The sequence below is a fragment of the Schistocerca serialis genome, chromosome 3 (genome assembly GCF_023864345.2).
Source record: "Schistocerca serialis cubense isolate TAMUIC-IGC-003099 chromosome 3, iqSchSeri2.2, whole genome shotgun sequence".
Classification (NCBI taxonomy): Eukaryota; Metazoa; Arthropoda; class Insecta; order Orthoptera; family Acrididae; genus Schistocerca; species Schistocerca serialis.
In genome coordinates this window covers 535,275,731-535,299,026 of record NC_064640.1, presented here as the reverse complement: position 1 = coordinate 535,299,026, position 23,296 = coordinate 535,275,731, and the positions used below count along the sequence as shown (strand labels likewise).

The 23,296-nt window shown below is 42.1% G+C and overlaps 1 protein-coding gene across 1 annotated transcript in view; it reads left to right on the top strand.

The window, feature by feature from the left end:
* The first annotated feature begins 6,593 nt into the window (after nt 1-6,593).
* LOC126469535 (uncharacterized proline-rich protein-like) overlaps nt 6,594-23,296 on the top strand; it is a 120,788-nt gene continuing 104,085 nt past the window's right edge. Inside the window, exon 1 of the mRNA XM_050096654.1 lies at nt 6,594-6,719. Within this exon, the coding sequence (XP_049952611.1) occupies nt 6,693-6,719 (27 nt within the window). The 5' untranslated portion in view covers nt 6,594-6,692. The remainder of the gene's footprint in view (nt 6,720-23,296) is intronic.

The following is a 23,296-nucleotide window of genomic DNA, read 5'->3' as shown; positions in this document are numbered from 1 at the left end:
ACTTTCTAAACTATTGATGTGATAGAAATATAACTCGGTTTGAGTTATTCTTTCCGGGATCTGTTACGTTTTATGATTCATCCTAATCTATAGAAGAGAAGGTTTATCAGTTTTGTAATTGTTACAGTCAGCACATACTAATACACTGCATAACACAATTAAAGGATCACTTTTTCGAAACGTCCTAATTGTCTCCTTGCCTACGATCTTCCTCTGTAATGGTATAAAAGCATGTCGCAATGAGCCATCACCATCGGGCTCGACGCCGCTTCAAACAGCGTGGTGCCAACGCGTGCGGAAATAGGCCAAGGCTCAAAAGCTCACTTGAGATGTAACATGGGTTAATGATGTCACATTGGAACCACATTTCACCAAAATTCGTCCCATTGCCACTATGGGCGTGTCACACGACGGGAAGGTCCTCTTACCCACTTTTCACGCCTTCTTTTGACACCTCTGCGATGGAGGTCAGAACCAAAACTCCCAGAGTTAAAATCACGGAGTTTTCTTATGGGTGGCAGCGGAAGACGTTTCAGACACACCACCATTCAAAATTGACACGGAAAAGCCTCGGGGGGGGGGGGGGGGGGAGGAGATGTAAAGCCCATCGATGTAATCACCCCTTTCCTTGGGGCGTTGCTTACCACATATTTCTCGTTCGTAAAAGACAGTTGTGTGATGAGCAACAGGACGATGTTCTTGACATCATTTGACACTGCTGACACCCCTCGGACTATTCAAGCCTTCTCCAACGACATCGTCGTCCACCAACCCCACTGAAAGTGATCGCACCCCTTTGGAGTGCAGTGCGACCTCAACTGTTGCTCTGGTGTACAGGATGGAGCAACTAGGAACCATTAAAGACCATTCGACGAAATTTCAACGCGTTCCGAAACAGCAAACGGTGCTTCTGCTTTCTCAGCCCTCCCAATTTCTCGCCCTCCTGTTGCGCTTCCATTGTGGGGTGTGACATTGACACATGTGGGAATGAAACGGCAAAGCTTCCCAAGACCCACTAGTTCGGCAACACACTCGGTGCCCTCCACGCGATTTTGCTGAACGCTTTCAAAATGTACCTGGACAGAGACAACCTGTGAGGAAGTCCTAAGCGCACGCAGACAGGAGGTCAACTAATAGGCTCAAGGGCAGCAGCGTAACTTCCCTGCACGAGCCCAGAACTCTCGTTATAGGGGTTCTGTCTGTACAAGAACATTTTAAGGTGCTCAACAACGATGGCTGGGTGGCACCAAATGTGTTGCCAAAGTAGGTGGCCTTAGAGGGATCCTTTGCCATTTTATTCTCCCCTTTGTGATCACGCCATAGGAGGGCACGAAATAGAAGAGCTGAGGAAGCGTAAGCACTGTTTCCTGCTTCGGATCACATTCAAATTTCGTTCGAATGGTTTTGAATGGTCCCCATTGGTTCCACTCTGTAACATCAGAGCGGAAGTTGCGGTCGCACTGCATTCCAAAGCGATGCGATCACATTCAATTGTATCGGTAGCTCACAATGTCATTAGACTAGGGTTGAATCGTCTGGAGTCCTCAGCAGTGTCAATGTTTGTCAAGAACGTCGTCGCGCTGCTCATCGCACTATGAACTGCCGTTTTAGACAGGAAAATGTATGAGAGTCAACGCCCCAAGGGAAGGGATTGTTTCATTGACGTCCTTTATACCAACCCCTCCGGTCTTTTCGCGTCGGTTCTGAGGAGTGGTGTGTCTGGAACGTTTTCCTCGGCCACCCATTAGAAAACATCGTGATTTGAAAGTTGGGCGTTGCTGTTCTGACCTGCACAGCAGAGGTGTTAAGACAAGGATTGAAATGTGGATAAGAGGGAGTGTGACGACCTTCTCTTCGTGTATCACTCCCAAGGTGGCATTTGGCAGAATTGTGGTGAAAACTGGTGTCAAAGTTACGTCATTAATCCACCTTAGCCGCGCGGGATTAGCCGAGCGGTCTTTGGCGCTGCAGTCATGGACTGTGCGGCTGGTCCCGGCGGAGGTTCGAGTCCTCCCTCGGGCATGGGTGTGTGTATTTGTCCTTAGGATAATTTAGGTTAATTAGTGTGTAAGCTTAGGGACTAATGACCTTAGCAGCTAAGTCCCGTAAGATTTCACACACATTTGAACAATCCACCTTACACCTCACACTAACTACTGAGCTCTGGCCTTTCTTCGCATGTGTCGACGCCTTGCTATTTGAAGCATCGCCAAGCCCGAATATGATGTCGCAGGGCGCCATGTATCAGCACCATTACAGAGCAAGGTTATAAGGATTGTTGAGCCGCCGGCCGGGGTGACCGAGCGGTTCTAGGCGCTATAGTCTGGAACCGAGCGACAGCTACGGTCGCAGATTCGAATTCTACCTCGGGCATGGATGTGTGTGATGTCCTTGGGTTAGTTAGGTTTAAGTAGTTCTAAGTTCTAGGGGACTGATAACCTCAGTAGTTAAGTCCCGTAGTGCTCAGAGCCAATTGAACCTTTTTTTTTTATTGTTGAGCCGAATTTCCAACTTATACGTTGCAATGGGATACAATTACGATGTTTCGAAAAAGTGATTTTTAATTTTGTTGCACAGTGTAGCTATGATGCTACTGACAAACTGAAGGCCTCAAACACGGCCAAACGATTCGACTCATATTTGGCAAGGTGCTTGTCTACAACCTATAACGAAAAACTCTAAGATATTTTGGCTCAACGCCCCCTGCTAACGTTCATGACGGGCAGTCAGCTCAGAATTAACGGGATCGATCGATAATTGAAAACTCAGCATTGTTCAACAATATACATATGGTCTGCAAACGATTATTTTCCTAGAAATCGAGAAAAGAAACGTTTCCGACTACCACTGATGTAGCCATATGATAGGGGCTGTAAAACGAATGTGCTGCTGGCGTCGTGACCAAGCATAAAACCTATATTTGATTCCCAGTTACGTTCTGTGCTTTTTTCCTTGTTGTTTCCACTTTTTCCACGTCGAATCTGGTAAGAACAGGAGTGTTAATGACGTAAGTAAATAAATAGTGAATAACAACGAAGTAGACATATAAATTTCTTAAGCGACTAGGGTTAGTAATACATTAAAACTTTACTCCTCGGTGTATGAAAACAGTTTCGAGTAATTTTGCTGCGAACGCGGGCATTCGGCGTACATTACAGCATAAAGCAGAAAAACTGACCCTATTCGCAGTTAGTAGTGTACATGAAGTAACATGTTTTAGTACTTCCAGCCTTTATCGTCCTACAGTCTGAAGAATATTCATCAGCGTAAAATGAGAAATGAAGGCCCAGAAGCAATGATTCGACGGTAATGACAAATGCGACACATGTTATCGCTTTTACAATGTATGCAATGATAATCTCAAGGTAAAACACTTAGACTGAGATACTTTTGGACACACATTTTGGTATCTATTAAAGTCTTCTATAGATAAAATATCGTAATGTTATTGTGGTATTGCACAATCGTAGACGTGTAAAAGCCGGTCGAGGAATATTTTATGCCACAATACTTCAACGTGTTGTAGTTCGTCAAAGAATGTGGTCGTCAATGGAGACCACACTTGATGGACTCTTATCATGATGCACACGTACTCGCGTAAGTCAGGTGATCTTTATGGTCAGAGAACTAACGGTTTCTTTACGAGAGTCCATTACAGGTACGTAACGCGGCGAGGAAGTGTAGCAGAGACGAATGAGGAGTGATTCTGGCCACCCACGATATGAGTAGCAAATGGGGAAATCCACCGACATTAGCGACTTTGACAAAGGGTAGAATTTTACGGTCCAACCTTTGGGAATGAGCATATTGGAAATAGTGAAGCAGATTGGCTGTTGGCGAAGAAACGTCAAGAGTATGTGTGGTAATTGGTTGAAGGACACTGGAACCGCGAGTAGGGGACAAGTTGTTGGATATTCATGCCTCAACACAGAACGTGAATTCTGGAGACTTGGCCGTCGTGTGAAGGAGAATAGTTGGTGATCTATTTCAATTATGGTGACAGAACGTGTCGCTGGTGCAGGCCCACGTTCTTGACAGCACATTGTTCAGTGCACAGTGTTGAACATGAGACTTCACAAGAGACGATATCTACGTTTTCCCATGTTCACCCAACGACATCGTCACTTACGGTAGCAGTGGGTATGGGATCATCGAAACTGGAGTGTGCTTCAATGGAAACGTTCACTAGGTCGGATGAATCACGGTTCATGTTACACAGAGTTGTTGGACATGTCGAGATACGACGTCAGCCAGGCATAGGGCCGCTCAAAATATAAACCACATCACCGATGCATGCTGGTGGAGGCTGTATTGTGGTGTGGGGAACGTTCATCTGGGCTTTATTGGGAATTGTTTTATTAATAGAAGTCACCATGACAACTGTGGACTACGAACACGTTATTGCAGGCCACCTTCACTCACAATCATGCCTGATGTCTTCCCCAAGAGCAATGACATTATCCAAAAGGATAACTGCCCATATTACAAGGACAGAATCGTCCCACGACAATTTGAGGAGCAGGATAATGAACTCACGTTGCTATCTTGGAAATCAGATCACTCTCATATGAAATAAATGATAAACATCTGGGTTGCTACAGGGTTTCAGCACCGGGTCCACAGTCTACTGGCCAGTAATTTACGAGAATTACGTGACCTGTGTGTAGACGCCTGACACCACGTAACACCAAAAACCTGCCAATGACTTATCGAATCCATGCTACATGAAATCACTGCTGTGTCGTGTTCAGAGGTGCACCAACCCGCTATTAAGTTGGTGGTCGTCATGACTTTGCCCATCAGTGCGTACATATATGACCTGATAGATAATGTCAAAGACATAGTGAGGCTGAGCGCACACGAAACTATTGCACATACGGAAATCACAGAGTCTGAAAATTATAGGGAATGAATGAGGAGTAAGTTGTAGACAATTTAAATTGGTGGTAGAACCTCATCCTGATGAAATGCAATATTTTTGCGCATAAATAAGTGGAAAAGCTCTTTGAAATTCAGTTTTCACAGTTTGTGATTAATGTTTCTAGTACAATACATCCCGTTTGTTTAACGCCTCATCAAGTGCTTAAAAACATATACAGGGTGAGTCACCTAACGTTACCGCTGGATATATTTCGTAAACCACATCAAATACTGAGGAACCGATTCCACAGACTGAACATGAGGAGAGGGGCTAGTGTAATTGTTTAATACAAACCATAAAAAAATGCACGGAAGTATGTTTTTTAACACAAACCTACGTTTTTTTAAATGGAACCACGTTAGTTTTGTTAGCACATCTGAACATATAAACAAATACGTAATCAGTGCCGTTTGTTGCATTGTAAAATGTTAATTACATCCGGAGATATTGTAACCTAAAGTTGACGCTTGAGTACCACTCCTCCGCTGTTCGATCGCGTGTATCGGAGAGCGTTTCATAGGACGTGGAGGACGCATAAATTGGCCAGCCCGTTATCCTGATCTTACACCTCTAGACTTGTCTCTGTGGGGTACGTTAAAGGAGAATGTGTACCGTGATGTGCCTACAACCCCAGAGGATATGAAACAACGTATTGTGGCAGCCTGCGGCGACATTACACCAGATGTACTACGGCGTGTACGACATTCATTACGCCAGAGATTGCAATTGTGTGCAGCAAATGCTGGCCACCACATTGAACATCTATTGGCCTGACATGTCGGGACACACTCTATTCCACTCCGTAATTGAAAACGGAAACCACGTGTGTACGTGTACCTCACCCCTCATGGTAATGTACATGTGCGTCAGCGAAAAAGACCAATAAAAAGGTGTTAGCATGTGGACGTAATGTGCTGTTCCAGTCTCTTCTGTACCTAAGGTCTATCACCGTTCCCTTTGGATCCCTACGTAATTCGGTGCTCTCCGATACACACGATCGAACAGCGGAGGAGTGGTACTCAAGCGTCAACTTTAGGTTACAATATCTCCGGATGTAATTAACATTTTACAATGCAACAAACGGCACTGATTACGTATTTGTTTATATGTTCAGATGTGCTAACAAAACTAACGGGGTTCCATTAAAAAAACGTAGGTTTGTGTTAAAAAACATACTTCCGTGCATTTTTTTATGGTTTGTATTAACCAGTTACACTAGCCCCTCTCCTCACGTTCGTTCTGTGGAATCGATTCGTCAGTATTTGATGTGGTTTACGAAATATATCAAGCGGTAATGTTAGGTGACTCACCCTGTATAATGATAATGCTAAGTGTGGAACAATAATTTAGCCCTGAATTTAGGATTATTGATTCAAATTCCTATAAAGGGAGTTCATATTTTGTTTATAATACGTTTTTAATCTCCTGTTGTAAAGATTATCACGAAATTCATTCCATGGGTTACTCAGAGCAACGAAGATTGAATTGTGGGGCAATCAGTACTGTTGATTCACTGCTCTGTTTTGACGTCGAAAGGTCTGAGCGGAAGGAAGTTTGCATCTCAAAGCTACTGAGTCATATACTGCTTGCCAGTAATCAGGCAGTCGGTCGCAGGCCTATACGAGTCTTTGTCATCAGCGTAGTGGGAGGGGGAATGGGTGAAGTCCTGGGGCAGTCTGCCGACATTCCACAGACCTTGTGCTCGTAACATTCAGTTCACTTCAGTCGCCTGCGTATAACAACGGGATAGAGCAAACGACTTAGAGGGCCTATGGATCTTCGTATATTTACTCTCTTGGTAAGTACAACAGAAAATAGTCGTAAGTCAATTGCCGTATGTGTGCTTATGATAGAAAAAATTTGCGACTTAAAAAAAAAAGCGTCAGAGTGCCTTGGCTGTTAACGAAATAAATATCAGTTCATCAACAGCGCATGGAATCGTCCACACGTTCATGAAACGATCACGTATTTGATCCAACCGAATTTATTTTTTATATATTTATTGTGCGGCCAGTGATCATTCGATTCTATGAACACCTTCCAGTCTGTGCACGAGATACGTACTGGAATCGTATTCTTGTCATATGGGAGCGTATGAAGCGACATCAACAGCTTTGTTGTTCTCTCGAATACTTCACCCCTCTAAATATCAGTAAAGTGCTGAAAAATGGTGATGGTTTATTTCATATCAAAAATAGAAGGCTTTATTTTATATATTATAATTCATTTTCATTTTAGGTTCCCAGAAGAATGTAATCTTGTATGTCTCAACCAGTAACAGTTCTTGACAAAGAGGATTTGTTGCCCTCACATAAACAATAAAAAGGACATAACATGTTTTAATTTTCTCGTTTGTAGAATATAATTTTAGTCATTGATTCGTAATGGTAGCTCATAAGATCACATTAAAATTATTTTTTCGTTTTTATGAATGTATTTTGAGGCATTTTTCAGCAATAATGAATACATTGCAGTTATAAACGAAAAGCACAAAGATGTAGTTGTTCCACGCTATACAGTAGGACATTTACAATTCTGTGCTTTTCATCTGTAACTATTAAGTTCTGCTACCAGGAAAAGATGGAAGAATCAGTTAATACTGATATCTTGCACACTGAGATCTCATTGTGACTCTATAATTCTTTCCTCTCAATATAACAAACCCAGCAATTTGAAATTTCTTCATCCAACTTATATTGCTCAAGCTTACCAAATACTTAAAACAGACAACTGATTTCTGAAGGAAACCTAGCAATTTTTCACTTTGTAGAATTCGTTACTATAATTCCATTGCCAGTTCTGAGGAGCTGTGATTATAGCGATTTCCAATATTAACAGTAAAAAAGCTTTACAGAAATTGTTTACATACCAAACTAATATAAGAATCACATTGTCACTTACATATTTCACCAACCTGTCTCGTTTTAACCTAAACTTGTGTAAATTTAAATGACTGTTATGTACAAATTTCGATGTGTTGTTTCCTACATGCTATAAGAAAGTAGAGTTTGATAAGTGAGAAATTCAGGAATGAGCCTGTGTCTAACAGCGAAGTCAGACTATGACGACAAAGCCCAGTTGCTTTTCTGGTGGAATATATGGTAGCATTGCTTTCTAAGTCTTTGTAGGACAGTACTCAAAATTTTAGCAATTTCTTCTACTGGTTTTCCAGTTGAAACCAGTTTCCGTTGTTACACTTGTTATTTCGGAAAGTAGGAGAACAATCAGTTGTTGAATTCTAAATCAGTTTATACTCATCGAAAAATTCTTGATAACATATCCATCAAGACCTTTACTGTATAGCTCCAAACATGGTTTTTATGTTTACATAAAAACACAGAATAATACTTTTTTAAATAGTTGTCCTAATGTAGGGAAGGTAAAGGAAATCTGAGCTTCCTGTGTGAGGATATAATGTAAACGACGTTTTTAAGTTATTCAGATTTATATTTAACCTATGAGTAATGTATCGGAATGAGTGGGGACCTAATAACTGCCTGGCTATATTGATACAGGCTTGTTGTGGTTTTCGCAGTTGTCTTGATGCATAAGAGAGGATGGTTCCTTTGATATTGACATAGCCGATCCCTTCCTTATCCTTGTCTTACCTGAGCTTGTTCTCCTCCTATAATGACCTCATAATTGATGGGGCATTAGATTATAATCATCATGCCTCTCTCTTGCTTCTCTCTACGAAAATGGTCTCAGTGTAATGATGGTTTGAGGTGAATGACTACAAGCAGCACCAAGGAAGTCATCCTTATAGACCTGTGTAAGTCCATGTGGATGGTCATGGATGAATAGTATGTATATTCACCGAAGATTTCTGTGTGTTAGTTGTAGTTAACTGTCTCATACATGTTTCGCAAGCTGCGATATGGTCGCTGATTAAAACAGTGATACAGAAAGTGTAGAATAAATTTCATTTATTTCCATCAATGCTCACAAAAGTTTCGTCCTTTGACTACCGGTTTTTGTCAGCGATAACCAACTTCAGATTCGTTTTATAACATGTCCTAACATAGTAAAAATACTCTTAGCTTATTTATTAACGTATGTGTAAGGCAATGGAATGAATGGGCCCTAAATAACTACCTAGCTATACTGACCTAGGCTTGTTGTGATTTTGCAACTCTCTTAATGCGTAAGAGGGTATAGTTCCTTTTATATTGACATAGCTGATCTCCTTCCATTAGGATAAGTTATAAAACAGATCTGAGGATGCTCTTTGCTTACAGAAACTAGTAGTCTAAGGATCAAACGTTTTGTGATTAGTGACGGAAAGAGAAGAAATTTATTCATGCATGTTGTCGAGAGATAATAGTTTTTACTTCTTGAAAAGTGAATACATATATATTGGCTTCTGACTTATAATAAAGAACAGGTTCTCTGTTGTCTGCTGTCTAGTCTACACGACTTCTACACACTATTCTCTCTCTCAGAATCTTTGGATGGTGCATATATATGTGGCTGGACATGTATCACCTCCATGAAATTTTTGACATACAATATTTGATGACGTAATGCTTCTGCAGGTTGCTGCAAGATTTTCGTTGGAATGAGGTCACAATTCCTTTATTTTTAGGGTACAACATCCGATAGTGGACAAGAATGTACGTTTTAGCTTTGGACATAAGTGGCTCAACAGTACTGATGAGGAACATTTTGTATGGTATTGTGGTCATAGATTATGCACAACGAAACGTTTCCGCAGTCTGACTTTGACACGACCCTAGTTTCTTGATAACACTCCAACATATTTCTTCCTGTGACTGACACGACAATGTATTTGACCAAGTTGGTTAGTCCACTAGCGGTATGGCTATGGGGATTTTGGCCAACACTTCGTGCGTCAATTGCTAGTCATCACTGCAGTCACCGAGAAGTCCAAGATGGCACTGGCGGAAAATTAAAAAAAAAAAAATAAAAACAAGATAACGTTTGTGAAAAAATTAAAAAATATAGATGGTGGTGGCGAAAAATGTAATAAATGTAAAAACGTAATAAATTCGAGATGGCGGAACTAGTCCAGATGTATGTACTTTGCAGAATCCTTCTTACATTACAGTCCAAGACTGCGTCTTGTCCAAAATTATTCAATTATTTATGAAAATACATAAGCTTCGCCTAATTTGCATAAATTGGCACTATGTTCAAATGATTTGAATTTTTTATGTCATGTTCCATAGCAATTATAAAACAATTATGTGAAGCAGTACTTCCACGTCTAAAGCATGTAAGCTTAGTCATCAAACCACACTCACACAAACACAAACACACACACACACACACACACACACACATACACACAGACAAACACAGGCTACTGCAGTCTTACGCTTTTCGGAGGCTATCTTACTCGTGGTACAAAGAAAAAACTACGGTCAATTTTTTTAGGAATTTTTCAGTAATGCTGCACCTCACCATGCTCCAAATTAGGGGAAAGACGATAATGCGTCACGCACACACACACACACACACACACAAACTATTTTGATCTCAAGTCTACTTGAGGCTGTCTAACTCGTAGTACAAAGATTGAATATCATCATCTTTTTAGAAATTGTTCAGTAATGCTTCACATTACCACCCATAAAATTAGGGAGGAAGAAGACAAAGCATCATTTTCTACACTAGAAACACACAACCGAACTGTACAAAATACATGTGACTGAAATATCACGCAATGCAGGCAGTCAACATTTCATCCTAGGCACAAAAACTGACCAAACATGTAACTGTACAAAACACATGTTAGCTAAAATAAAATACTAAACAGGCAAAAACATAAGAAACGAGCAGTATGAAATGCGGTTCTGCAACTGTAATCTATTGGAAGAGGGCTATTAATTTGTGGTGCCTGAAACGTAACTGTTTCGACGATACCTAACGGTTATTGCTAGAGTAGGTGCTTTTCTAAACAGCAGTCCCTACAAGCAAACCAGTTGCGTCTTTATCTGTGGTTACTCGTACTTTATCTAGAGGGGCTATGCACGGCTCTGTTTAAAAAGATCAACTCGATGTAGTTATAGGGTCGAGCCGTGTATGTCAGCTTTCATGCCCTGCTGCTAAAACGCTGCAAATAATAAACTGTAGCTGTGATCCTGTAGTCAAACAGTCTATGCACTGGCTCGAATTGCGAATTAATAAAATACAAAGAAATACACAATAAAAGTTAAATAAGTAATTTAATAACAAGGGGTTTCTTCTAATGTCTATAATTGATGTAGACGACAAATAATTGTGATGAATAATGTTTATCCAAGAAAGGACATCTCAAATAAATGGGAAATGGTCCTATGTTATTCAGTTAAAATGCAGATAGAAAATATCCTTATCAAATGAGGTAAAGTTACGTTGACAGCGAACGAGAATGGTAACAAAATCCCCAAACTAAATAGTCATCAGAGACTCACGAGAACTAAGTCAATTTCGTGATCACAATACACGAAAGATTCACCAGCTCAAAATAGTTCAGAGCTCAACATGGTGATCCACAAATTAATAAACACGATGCAAAGAATAGTAACTCATCCTCTGTCTACTCTCAGTTCCGTAAATCGAGAGGAAATAAGAGTCCTGTTCTGGAGCGCATTCAGCCCTTTCGAAATATTAAGTCCCTTCAAAAGTTAGAGCATTGTAGCGGCCTTTCACCCCCCACAAACAATCACCCATATGACTAAATCGCACATGTTACAGGCTGGTTTGCCTCGTTCCAGAAATCACCAACAAAATATTTAGAATCGCTCCTTTGAGCTCTCCACTCGACAAGATCCAGCCACCACCTTACTTCCATAGTGTTCCACTGCTGCCCACTTCTCCATTGTCTGAAGGCAGTTCCCACCAAAAATACATCGTTCTTAAGCTCTTAAGACATGATCTGTATCAACATGACCACTTTCCCATAATAAACTAATATATTACAACAATATTTAAATACAGATATGTTATAAATATTCAGTCACACTCAGAACATTCACAATAAATATAAGTAAAGGTTAGTTCACAAATATGTAAGCCCGTGCACTTGTGCAAATCCGCTCACGTAAAATGGCAGCAGATTTCGTTAAATAGGGTTCAAACAATTCTTTAGGCCTGCCTGTCAAAAGGGACTTTTTGTTCTATTTTTAACTGTGGTGTCCGTTAACATATGTGATTGATCACTTTTAATTAGTTCAGTTTTTTTAATCCCCCCATGACTATGAAACTTGCTGTTGGTGGGGAGGCTAGCGTGCCCCACCGATACAGATAGCCCTACCGTAGGTGCAACCACAACGGAGGAGTATCTGTTGAGAGGCCAGACAAACGTGTGGTTGCTGAAGAGGGGCAGCAGCCTTTTCAGTAGTTGCAGGGGCAACAGTCTGGATGATTGACTGATCTGGCCTTGTAACACTAAACAAAACGGCCTTGCTGTGCTGGTACTGCGAACGGCTGAAAGCAAGGGGAAACTACAGCCGTAATTTTTCCCGAGGGCATGCAGCTTTACTGTATGGGTAAATGACGATGGCGTCCTCTTGGGTACAATATTCCGGAGGTAAAATAGTCCCCCATTCGGATCTCCGGGCGGGGACTACTCAAGAGGACGTCGTTATCAGCAGAAAGAAAACTGTCGTTCTACGGATCGGAGCATGGAATGTCAGATCCCTTAATCGGGCAGGTAGGTTAGAAAATTTAAAAAGGGAAATGGAATGGATAGGTTAAAGTTAGATATAGAGGGAATTAGAGAAGTTCGGTGGCAGGAGGAACAAGACTTTTGGTCAGGTGAATACAGGGTTGTAAATACAAAATCAAATAGGGGTAATGCAGGAGTAGGTTTCATAATGAATAAGAAAATAGGAGTGCGGGTAAGCTACTACAAACAGCATAGTGAACGCATAATTGTGGCCAAGATAGACACGAAGTCCACGCCTACTACAGTAGTACAAGTTTGTGTGCCAACTAGCTCTGCAGATGACGAAGAAATTGATTACATGTATGATGAGATAAAAAAAAATTATTCAGATAGGGAAGAGAGACGAAAATGTAATAGTCATGGGGGACTGGAATTCGATATTAAGAAAAGGAAGAGAAGGAAACGTAGTAGGTGAATATGGATTGGGGGTAAGAAATGAAAGAGGAAGCCGCCTGGCAGAATTTTGCACAGAGCATAACTTAATCATAGCTAACACTTGGTTCCAGAATCATGAAAGAAAGTTGTATACCTGGAAGAAGCCTGGAGATACTAGAAGGTATCAGATTTAGGAACCAGGTTTTAAATTGTAAGACATTTCCAGGGGCAGATGTTGACTCTGACCACAATCTATTGGTTATGAAGTGTAGATTAAAACTGAAGAAACTGCAAAAAGGTGGGAATTTAAGGAGATGGGACCTGGATAAACTGACTAAACCAGAGGGTGTACGGAATTTCAGGGAGAGCATAAGTGAACGATTGACAGGAATGGGGGAAAGAAATACAGAAGAAGAAGAATGGGTAGCTTTGAGGGCTGAAGAAGCGAAGGCAGCAAAGGATCAAGTAGGCAAAAAGATGAGGGCTAGTGGAAAATCTTGGGTAACAGAAGAAACAAGGCCCCGGGAGTAGACAACATTCCATTAGAACTACTAACAGCCTTGGGAGAGTTTCTAGCATTTGTAGACTTAGAGAAAGCTTTTGACAATGTTTATTGGAATACTGTCTTTCAAGTTCTGAAAGTGGCAGGGGTAAAATACAGGGAAAGGCTATTCAGAATTTGTACAGAAACCAGATGGCAGTTATAAGAGTCGAGGGGCATGAAAAGGAAGCAGTGGTTGGGAAGGGAGTGAGACAGGGTTGTAGCCTTTCCCCGATGTTATTCCATCTGTATATTGAGCAAGCAGTAAAGGAAACAAAAGAAAAATTCGGAGTAGGTATTAAAATCTTTGAGGTCCGCCGATGACATTGTAATTTTATCGGAGACAGCAAAGGACTTGGAAGAGCAGTTCAACGGAATGGATAGTGTCTTGAAACGAGGATATAAGATGAACATCAACAAAAGCAAAACGAGGATAATGGAATGTAGTCGAATTGAGTCGGGTGATGCTGAAGGAATTAGATTAGGAAATGAGACACTTAAAGTAGTAAAGGAGTTTTACTATTTGGGGAGCAAAATAACTGATGATGGTCGAAGTAGGGAGGGTATAAAATGTAGACTGGCAATGACAAGGAAAGCGTTTCTGAAGAAGAGAAATTTGTTAACATCGAGTATATATTTAAATGTCAGGATGTCGTTTCTGAAAGTATTTGTATGGGGTGTAGCCATGTATGGAAGTGAAACATGGACGATAAATAGTTTGGACAAGAAGGGAATAGAAGCTTTCGAAATGTGGTGCTACAGAAGAATGCTGATGATTAGATGGGTAGATCACGTAACTAATGAGGAGGTATTCAAATGGTTCAAATGGCTCTGAGCACTATGGGACTTAGCTTCTGAGGTCATCACTCCCCTAGAACTTAGAACTGCTTAAACCCCACTAACCTAAGGACATCACACACATCCATGCCCGAGGCAGGATTCAAACCTGCGACCGTAGCGGTTGCGCGGTTCCAGTCTCTAGAGCCTAGAACCGCTCGGCCACTACTGCCGGCGAGGAGGTATTGAATAGAAGTAGAGAGAAGATAAATTTGTGGCACACCTACACTAGAAGAAGGGATCGGTTGGTAGGACATGTTCTGAGGCATCAAGGGATCACCAATTTAGTAGTGGAGGGCAGCGTGGAGGGTAAAAATCGCAGCGGGAGACCAAGAGATGAATACACTAAGCAGTTTGCAGTTAGTACTGGGAGATGAAGAAACTTGCACAGGATAGAGTAGCATGGAGAGCTACATCAAACCAGTCTCAGGACTGAAGACCACAACAACAACTTTTTTTTAATACCACTTGCAGTCAACATTCAAGTAAAGTTGTTGGCAAAATAATGAACTGTTATTAAATAAAAACTGTAGTATGACGAAATATGAAGTACTGATGCTGTGTTCACTTGTGTAAATGTGGAGACTGCTATGTTCTGATAAACTTTTGCATAGTAAAAAAGGTATAAAAGACGTCGTAAATTAAAAAATAAAATAGACACAGATATGTAGCTTTCAGGGAAGATAGCGATAGTGCAATGTTATCATCTAAGATACCGTTTGTTGAAATCACATGAAACGATTAAAAGTTGTTAATTCAGAAGTTCGTTGTGTAAATGTTTATTCCCTGTGAAATACGAATTTTTGAAGTTTTGAAGAGATTTAAATACTGTTGTGTCATTGGATGCGCTTCATTTATCTGACATCGCGGATGTATTCAGATTTGTACTAATATTTGATGTTAGTTATTGTCGAATCTCAATTAGCTGTAACTTAGCTATTTTTAAGATTATCTGACACTCCCCCATTTCCTGGAGCATATTCTGCATAAAGGCAATGACAGTAAAACCCCTCCATATCCCCAGCCTCGGGGTTTTCCCCCTTTCCGGCGACGCAGCTAGTCTTTGTACCTGGACTCGCTCGTACCGGCCACCCACCGCAAGCCGGAACCGCCAAGGTGCGCGCTGAGACCTGGGTCCGCTAGCTTACAGCTGTACAACAAATTTATCTCATCTCGCAACAATACTGGGCGGCCGATTAGCTCGCTTAAATACGGGTAACGTTACTAAGTGGATTCTTAAATTAAGTCCACTTATTCTAACTGCTTATCTGAATTGTTCTATACGTATACAAACACAAGTGGCTAAAGAAAACATGCGAAGCAGGCAACTGACACTTCTTTTTAGGCGTAAATGATATTACACTACTGGCCATTAAAATTGCTACACCAAGAAGAAATGCAGATGATAAACGAGTATTCATTGGACAAATATATTATGCTAGAACTGACATGTGATTACATTTTCACACAATTTCGGTGCATAGATCCTGACAAATCAGTACCCAGAACAACCACCTCTGGCCGTAATAGCAGCCTTGATACGCCTGGGCATTGAGTCAAACAGAGCTTGGATGGCGTGTACAGGTACAACTGCCCATGCAGCTTCAACACGATACCACAGTTCATCAAGAGTAGTGACTGGCGTATTGTGACGAGCTAGTTGCTCGGCCACCATTGACCAGACGTCTTCAGTTGGTGAGAGATCTGCAGAATGTGCTGGCCAGGGCAGCAGTCGAACATTTTCTGTATCCAGAAAGGCCCGTACAGGACCTGCAACATGCGGTCGTGCATTATCCTGCTGAAATGTAGGGTTTCGCAGGGATCGAATGAAGGGTAGAGCCACGAGTCGTAACACATCTGAAATGTAACGTCCACTGTTCAAAGTGCCGTCAATGCGAACAGGGCGTTGCCGAGACGTGTAACCAATGGCACCCCATACCATCACGCCGGGTGATACGCCAGTATGGCGATGACGAATACACGCTTCCAATGTGCGTTCACCGCGATGTCGCCAAACACGTTTGCGACCATCATGATGCTGTAAAAAGAACCTGGGTTCATCCGAAAAAATGACGTTTTGTCATTCGTACACCGAGGTTCGTCGTTGAGTACACCATCGCAGGTGCTCCTGTCTGTGCTGCAGCAGCAAGGATAACCGCACCCATTGTCTCCGAGCTGATAGGCCATGCTGCTGCAAACGTCGTTGAAATGTTCGTGCAGATGGTTGTTGTCTTGCATACGTCCCCATCTGTTGACTCAGGGATCGAGACGTGGCTGCGCGATCCGTTACAGCCATGCGGATAAGATGCCTATCATCTCGACTGCTAGTGATACGAGGCCGTTGGGATCCAGCACGGCGTTCCGTATTACCCTCCTGAGTCCACCGATTCCAAATTCTGCTAAGAGTCATTGGATCTCGACCAACGCGAGCAGCAATGTCGCGGTACGATAAACCGCAATCACGATAGGCTACAATCCGACCTTTATCAACGTCGGAAACGTGATGGTACGCATTTCTCCTCCTTACACGCGGTATCACAACAACGTTTCACCAGGCAACGCCGGTCAACTGCTCTTTGTGTATGAGAAATCGGTTGGAAACTTTCCCCATGTCAGCACGTTGTAGGTGTCGCCACCGGCGCCAACCTTGTGTGAATGCTCTGAAAAGCTAACCATTTGCATATCACAGCATCTTCTTCCTGTCGGCTAAATTTCGCGTCTGTAGCACGTCATCTTCGTTGTAGCAATTTTAATGGCCAGTAGTGTATGTACGAAAACGAACTTTAGAGGAAGTCTGGCGTTTAACGATCGTAACTATGGTCCCAAGCCTCTCTACAATGTTTACAGAATGTATTTCCTTTCCTTTCCATAATCAACTATCGCTGTCACGCTTACCAAATAACTCTGCGACGAAAGGCGCCGCTCTTCTTTGGATCTTCTCTATCTCCTCTGTCAACTCGACCTGGTACAGATCCCACACTGATGAGCAATACTCAAGTATTGGTCGAACGAGTGTTTTGTAAGGCACCTCCTTTGCTGATGGACTACATTTTCTAAGGACTCTCCCAATGAATCTCAACCTGGCACCCACCTTACCAACAATTAATTTTATATGATCATTCCACTTCAAATCGTTCCATACGCAAACTCCCAACGCATACTCAAACTTTCAATTGTAATGCTCCAAATACTAGATTTATAAACACACAACATGGCCAAAGACCAACGAACTGACCCAGGCCATTGTGGAGGGGGGGGGGGGGAGGTCGGAAGAAGTCGTACTGAGGACATCTTAAATGCATTGTATGACTTAATACTTTCGTAATAAGCGAGGTGCCCTTCATAATGTATGAAATTCGGATGTAAATGAAAAATAAACACTTTGAGGCAATGGTTCTACAATCTACAGGAATCACACATGCTTCCCATTTGGCTCAATTTTCGTACTGTATGCACTAATAATCTCAGGGTCAAACACCTCTACTGAGATAGTGCTAGATATCAATTTCATTATCTCATACAGTCTCCTATAGACAAAATACTGTAATAACTATGCTATGCTATGCCAAGCTGTTATCAGCAATTTACCTGAGATCTCAATATAATATACTTCCGTCTTCTTCATCTACATCTGCATTTATACTCCGCAAGCCACCCAACGGTGTGTGGCGGAGGGAACTTTACGTGCCACTGTCATTTCCTCCCTTTCCTGTTCCAGTCGCGTATAGTTCGCGGGGAGAACTACTGCCGGAAAGCCTCCGTGCGCGCTCGAATCTTTTCGATTTTACATTCGTGATCTCCTCTGGAGATATAAGTAGGGGGAAGCAATATATTCGATACATCATTCAGAAAGGCACCCTCTCGGAACCTGGACAGCAAGCTACACTCCGATGCAGAGCGCCTCTCTTGCAGAGTCTGCCACTTGAGTTTGCTAAACATCTCCGTAATGCTATCACGCTTACCAAATAACCCTGCGACGAAAGGCGCCGCTCTTCTTTGGATCTTCTCTATCTCCTCTGTCAACCCGACCTGGTACAGATCCCACACTGATGAGCAATACTCAAGTATAGGTCGAACGAGTGTTTTGTAAGGCACCTCCTTTGCTGATGGACTACATTTTCTAAGGACTCTCCCAATGAATCTCAACCTGGCACCCACCTTACCAACAATTAATTTTATATGATCATTCCACTTCAAATCGTTCCATACGCAAACTCCCAGATATTTTACAGAAGTAACTGCTACCAGTATTTGTTCTGCTACCATGTAATCATACAATAAAGGATCCTTCTTTCTATGTATTTGCAACACATTACATTTGTCTATGTTAAGGGTCAGTTGACACTCCCTGCACCAAATGCCTATCCGCTGCAGATCTTCCTGCATTTCGCTGCAATTTTCTAGTGCTGCAACTTCTCTGTATACTACAGCATCATCCGCGAAAAGCCGCATGGAACTTCCGATACTATCTACTAGGTCATTTATATATATTGTGAAAAGCAATGGTCCGATAACACTCCCCTGTGGCACGCCAGAGGTTACTTTAACGTCTGTAGACGTCTCTCCATTGAGAACAACATGCTGTGTTCTGTTTGCTAAAAACTCTTAAATACAGCCACACAGCTGGTCTGATTTTCCGTAGGCTCTTACTTTGTTTATCAGGCGACAGTGCGGAACTGTATCGAACTCCTTCCGGAAGTCAAGGAAAATGGCATCTACCTGGGAGCTTGTATCTAATATTTTTTGGGTCTCGTGAACAAATAACGCGAGTTGGGTCTCACAGGATCGCTGTTTCCGGATTCCATGTTGATTCCTACAGAGTAGATTCTGGGTTTCCAGAAATGACATGATACGCGAGCAAAAACATGTTCTAAAATTCTACAACATATCGATGTCAGAGATATAGGCCTATAGTTTTGCGCATCTGCTCGACGACCCTTCTTGAAAACTGGAACTACCTGTGTTCTTTTCAAATTATTTGGAACCTTCCGTTCCTCTAGAGAATTGCGGTACACGGCTGTTAAAAGGGGGGGGGGGCAGTTCTTTCACGTACTCTGTGTAGAATCGAACTGGTATGCCAATTCCACCTCAAACACTAATCGAGACCAGACCAGACATTCTCCTACCATGTTGTACACGTATTTGCTATAGTCAGGGGCTTGACGCTTATTTATGAGAGTCCATTTGGTAACATGGGAAGACAGGGTACTGTATATAATGTAAACTCGCAGAATATCGGGATAGTTTGGCGATTGGAAGCAAGACAACGTAGCAGATGGGATTCAATGCATTGTTCTCGACACGACAAAAACGTCACACGTGAAAGTATTTTCGGTGTACTATTACCACTAATGATAAACGGATGAGACAAAACATTATAACCACTGCATAACACGTTGTTTCTTTAAGGGACGAAGTTATCACATGTGAAAGCAGATTTCGGCAAGTGTAATAGGGTTGTTACTGTTGAAGATAGCCGGCGGCGTTGGCCGTGCGGTTCTAGGCGCTTCAGTCCGGAACCGCGGGACTGCTACGGTCGCAGGTTCGAATCCTGCCTCGGGCATGGATGTGTGTGATGTCCTTAGGTTAGTTAGGTTTAAGTAGTTGTAAGTTCTAGGGGACTGATGACATAAGATGTTAAGTCCCATAGTGCTCAGAGCCATTTGAACCATTTTTGTTGAAGATACGCATACATTGTCTGATGGGTAATGTCTGAAACACAATGAGGCTGATCGCGGATGAAGCTGTTGCACATAGTGAAGTCTCTAAACCCGAAAATTATACAGAAATGCATGTGGACCTGCAAAGGGTCGACACTTGCGACTCGTGGTAGAACCTCATCATGAATAAATGGAACACGTTGGGCATAAATAGGTGAAAAGGCTCCTCACAATTCTGTCTGGTGTTTATCACCAGACATGTTCCAGGGGATACTCATAATAAGAAAGAGTGCGGGTTGAGGCAATTTGTATTGTTCACTAACTGGGCGGCTTTGACGACAAAAGCCCTAAGCAGAAGGAAGTTTGTATTTCAGAACCACTGTGTCATAAACTCCTTTCCGATAATTTGGGGCTCGGTAGATACCTATATGAGGCTCTGTACTGGGAGAGCAGGGGTTGTCTTGGGGTGGTCTTCCGGCATTCCGCAGTTCTTGTGCTCGTAATAGTGCAGTCACATTTAGTGGCTGAAAACTAGTTGGCTGCTATGGATCTCTAAGTGTTTTTTCCTTTTTTTCATTTGGTAAGTGTAACAGAAAATAGTACTTTCTAGGTGATTGTCGTATGGGAACACTTCGTAAATTTACAAAACTTTGTTACTATAATGAATACAAGGCAATATGAACTGTGATTGTAAATTTTGTTCACTGTTGTTCCCAAAAACAAATTTTTCTCTTCACACAAATCATGTAGTATGACGCCTAATTCTAAGTCGTCACATTCTTTCAATTAAAAAAGAAAAGATATTTAAAAATATATTTAACGGCTATTTTGTGCTTTGATTATCATCAAACTTGGTTCTGTCTTACTTTCAGCGCACGACAGAAAAGGCAACTAATTTCGAAGCGTTCTGGTAGATATTCTCTCGTACGTAGCGCGAGCCATGATATCTTAACGCTTCCGTCACTTACTATAGAGTGTGATGGGCTCTCAATAGTATAAAATGGTAAATGAACGCCCTAAACATATGATTCTGCTGTAAACGAGCATTCTTTAATTTTATTTCATTTTTCACAACACATGTAATAATGAAGTCAAAGTCAAACACCTAGAGTAAGATGGTTTTTTTCTGTGCTGAGGCACAATCATATACGAGTATGTGTTGGAGATCCTCATCGAAGACAGTGGATCATAATACTTCGATCTGTTGCAGTTTGTCAAAGGATATTGGCTGCCAATTGAGATCAGACCACAAGGTCTCCAGTCATGTTGTGAATTCGCACAAGTCTTGTCATCGTTATGGTAAGGGCATGAGTTTTGCATAAGACACACCACTGAGTAACATGAGAAGTCAGTAGGCAGTAGATAATGTGTCCCTATATTCTGCTGTGTTCCATGAATTCCAGAATGCATCGTATACAGTCCCGCGCCGTAGACTAGTGAATAAAATATGAACATACGAATACGGGATCAGCCGGCCGCGGTGGTCTAGCGGTTAAGGCGCTCAGTCCGGAACCGCGCGACTGCTACGGTCGCAGGTTCGAATCCTGCCTCGGGCATGGATGTGTGTGATGTCCTTAGGTTAGTTAGGTTTAAGTAGTTCTAAGTTCTAGGGGACTGATGACCACAGATGTTAAGTCCCATAGTGCTTAGAGCCATTTGAACCATTTTGAATATGGGATCAACTTTGTGACTGGATTAAGGATATTGTAGTAGATAGTAGGGAATCCGTCATTCTTAATTCGACGAAATCATGACGAGCGAAGGCAGCTTTCGTGTGCTATATACGAGTGTAACAGGGCTTTTGCTACTGAAGATACGTATAATTCGCCTGATGGATGATGTCTGAAGCACAGTGAAGCGAATTGCGCATAAAGCTGTTGCACGTGCGAAAGTTGTAAGAACCGAAATTAAATGCTACATGCACGAGGAACCCGGTAAGAATCAGTACTTGGGTCTGGTGGCAGAACCTGAACATAAATAAATGCAACGCACTGCGCGCAAATAGGCGGAAAGGCCCTTTCCGGTTCGATTACACAATTTGTGATCTATGTTGCTAGTTCAGTGCGTCTTGTTTCTATTGACTATTACACCTCTTTAAAAGCGTGAAAACACAAACAATATTCATGTTGGATATGCCAACATACATTCACCTTGAATTTAGGATTGTGGATACGATTTCCTTCAATATGTGTTTATTTTTTGCTTACAGTACATTTTAATTATACTATTATTATCCAGTTTATCACCAAACACATTCAATGGATCCCTCATAGAAACAAAGAATGCATGCTGAGGTAATTGTACTGTTGAGTCATTGCTCGGCTTTGGCGCCGAAAAGTTTGAGCAGCAGAAAGCGTATATTTCAAAGCTACCATGTCATATGCTGCTTGCAGGTAGTTAGTCGACTGGTAGACGACTTTTACTAGGCTCTATCGACAGTGTAGGGGGAGGGAGGTCTTGGCACAGTATTTCGGCATTCCACAGCTCTTGTGATCGTAATACTCTAGTTCGCTCCAGTCACCTGTGTAAAACAGACGTCAAGTAGGCTACTGTGGATCTTTGCGTATTTATTGGATTGGTAGGTACAACAGCAAACAGTTCCACAAGGCATCTGTCATATGTGTGCACAGGATAGCAACACTTTACAGGTTCATCTACATCTACATCTACATTTATACTCCGCAAGCCACCCATCGGTGTGTGGCGGATGGCTCTTTACGTGCCACTGTCATTACCTCCCTTTCCTATTCCAGTCGCGTATGGTTCGCGGGAAGAACGACTGTCTGAAAGCCTCTGTGCGCGCTCTAATCTCTCTAATTTTACATTCGTGATCTCCTCTGGAGGTATAAGTAGGGGGAAGCAATATATTCGATACCTCATCCAGAAACGCACCCTCTCGAAACCTGGCGAGCAAGCTACACCGCGATGCAGAGCGCCTCTCTTGCAGAGTCTGCCACTTGAGTTTGTTAAACGTCTCCGTAACGCTATCACGGTTACCAAATAACCCTGTGACGAAACGCGCCGCTCTTCTTTGGACCTTCTCTATCTCCTCCGTCAACCCGATCTGGTACGGATCCCACACTGATGAGCAATACTCAAGTATAGGTCGAACGAGTGTTTTGTAAGCCACCTCCTTTGTTGATGGACTACATTTTCTAAAGACTCTCTCAATGAATCTCAACCTGGTACCCGCCTTACCAACAATTAATTTCATATGATCATTCCACTTCAGACCTTTGAAACTGAAATGAAGACAGCCAATGTCTTTTGCGATTGTAAACTGCGGACAC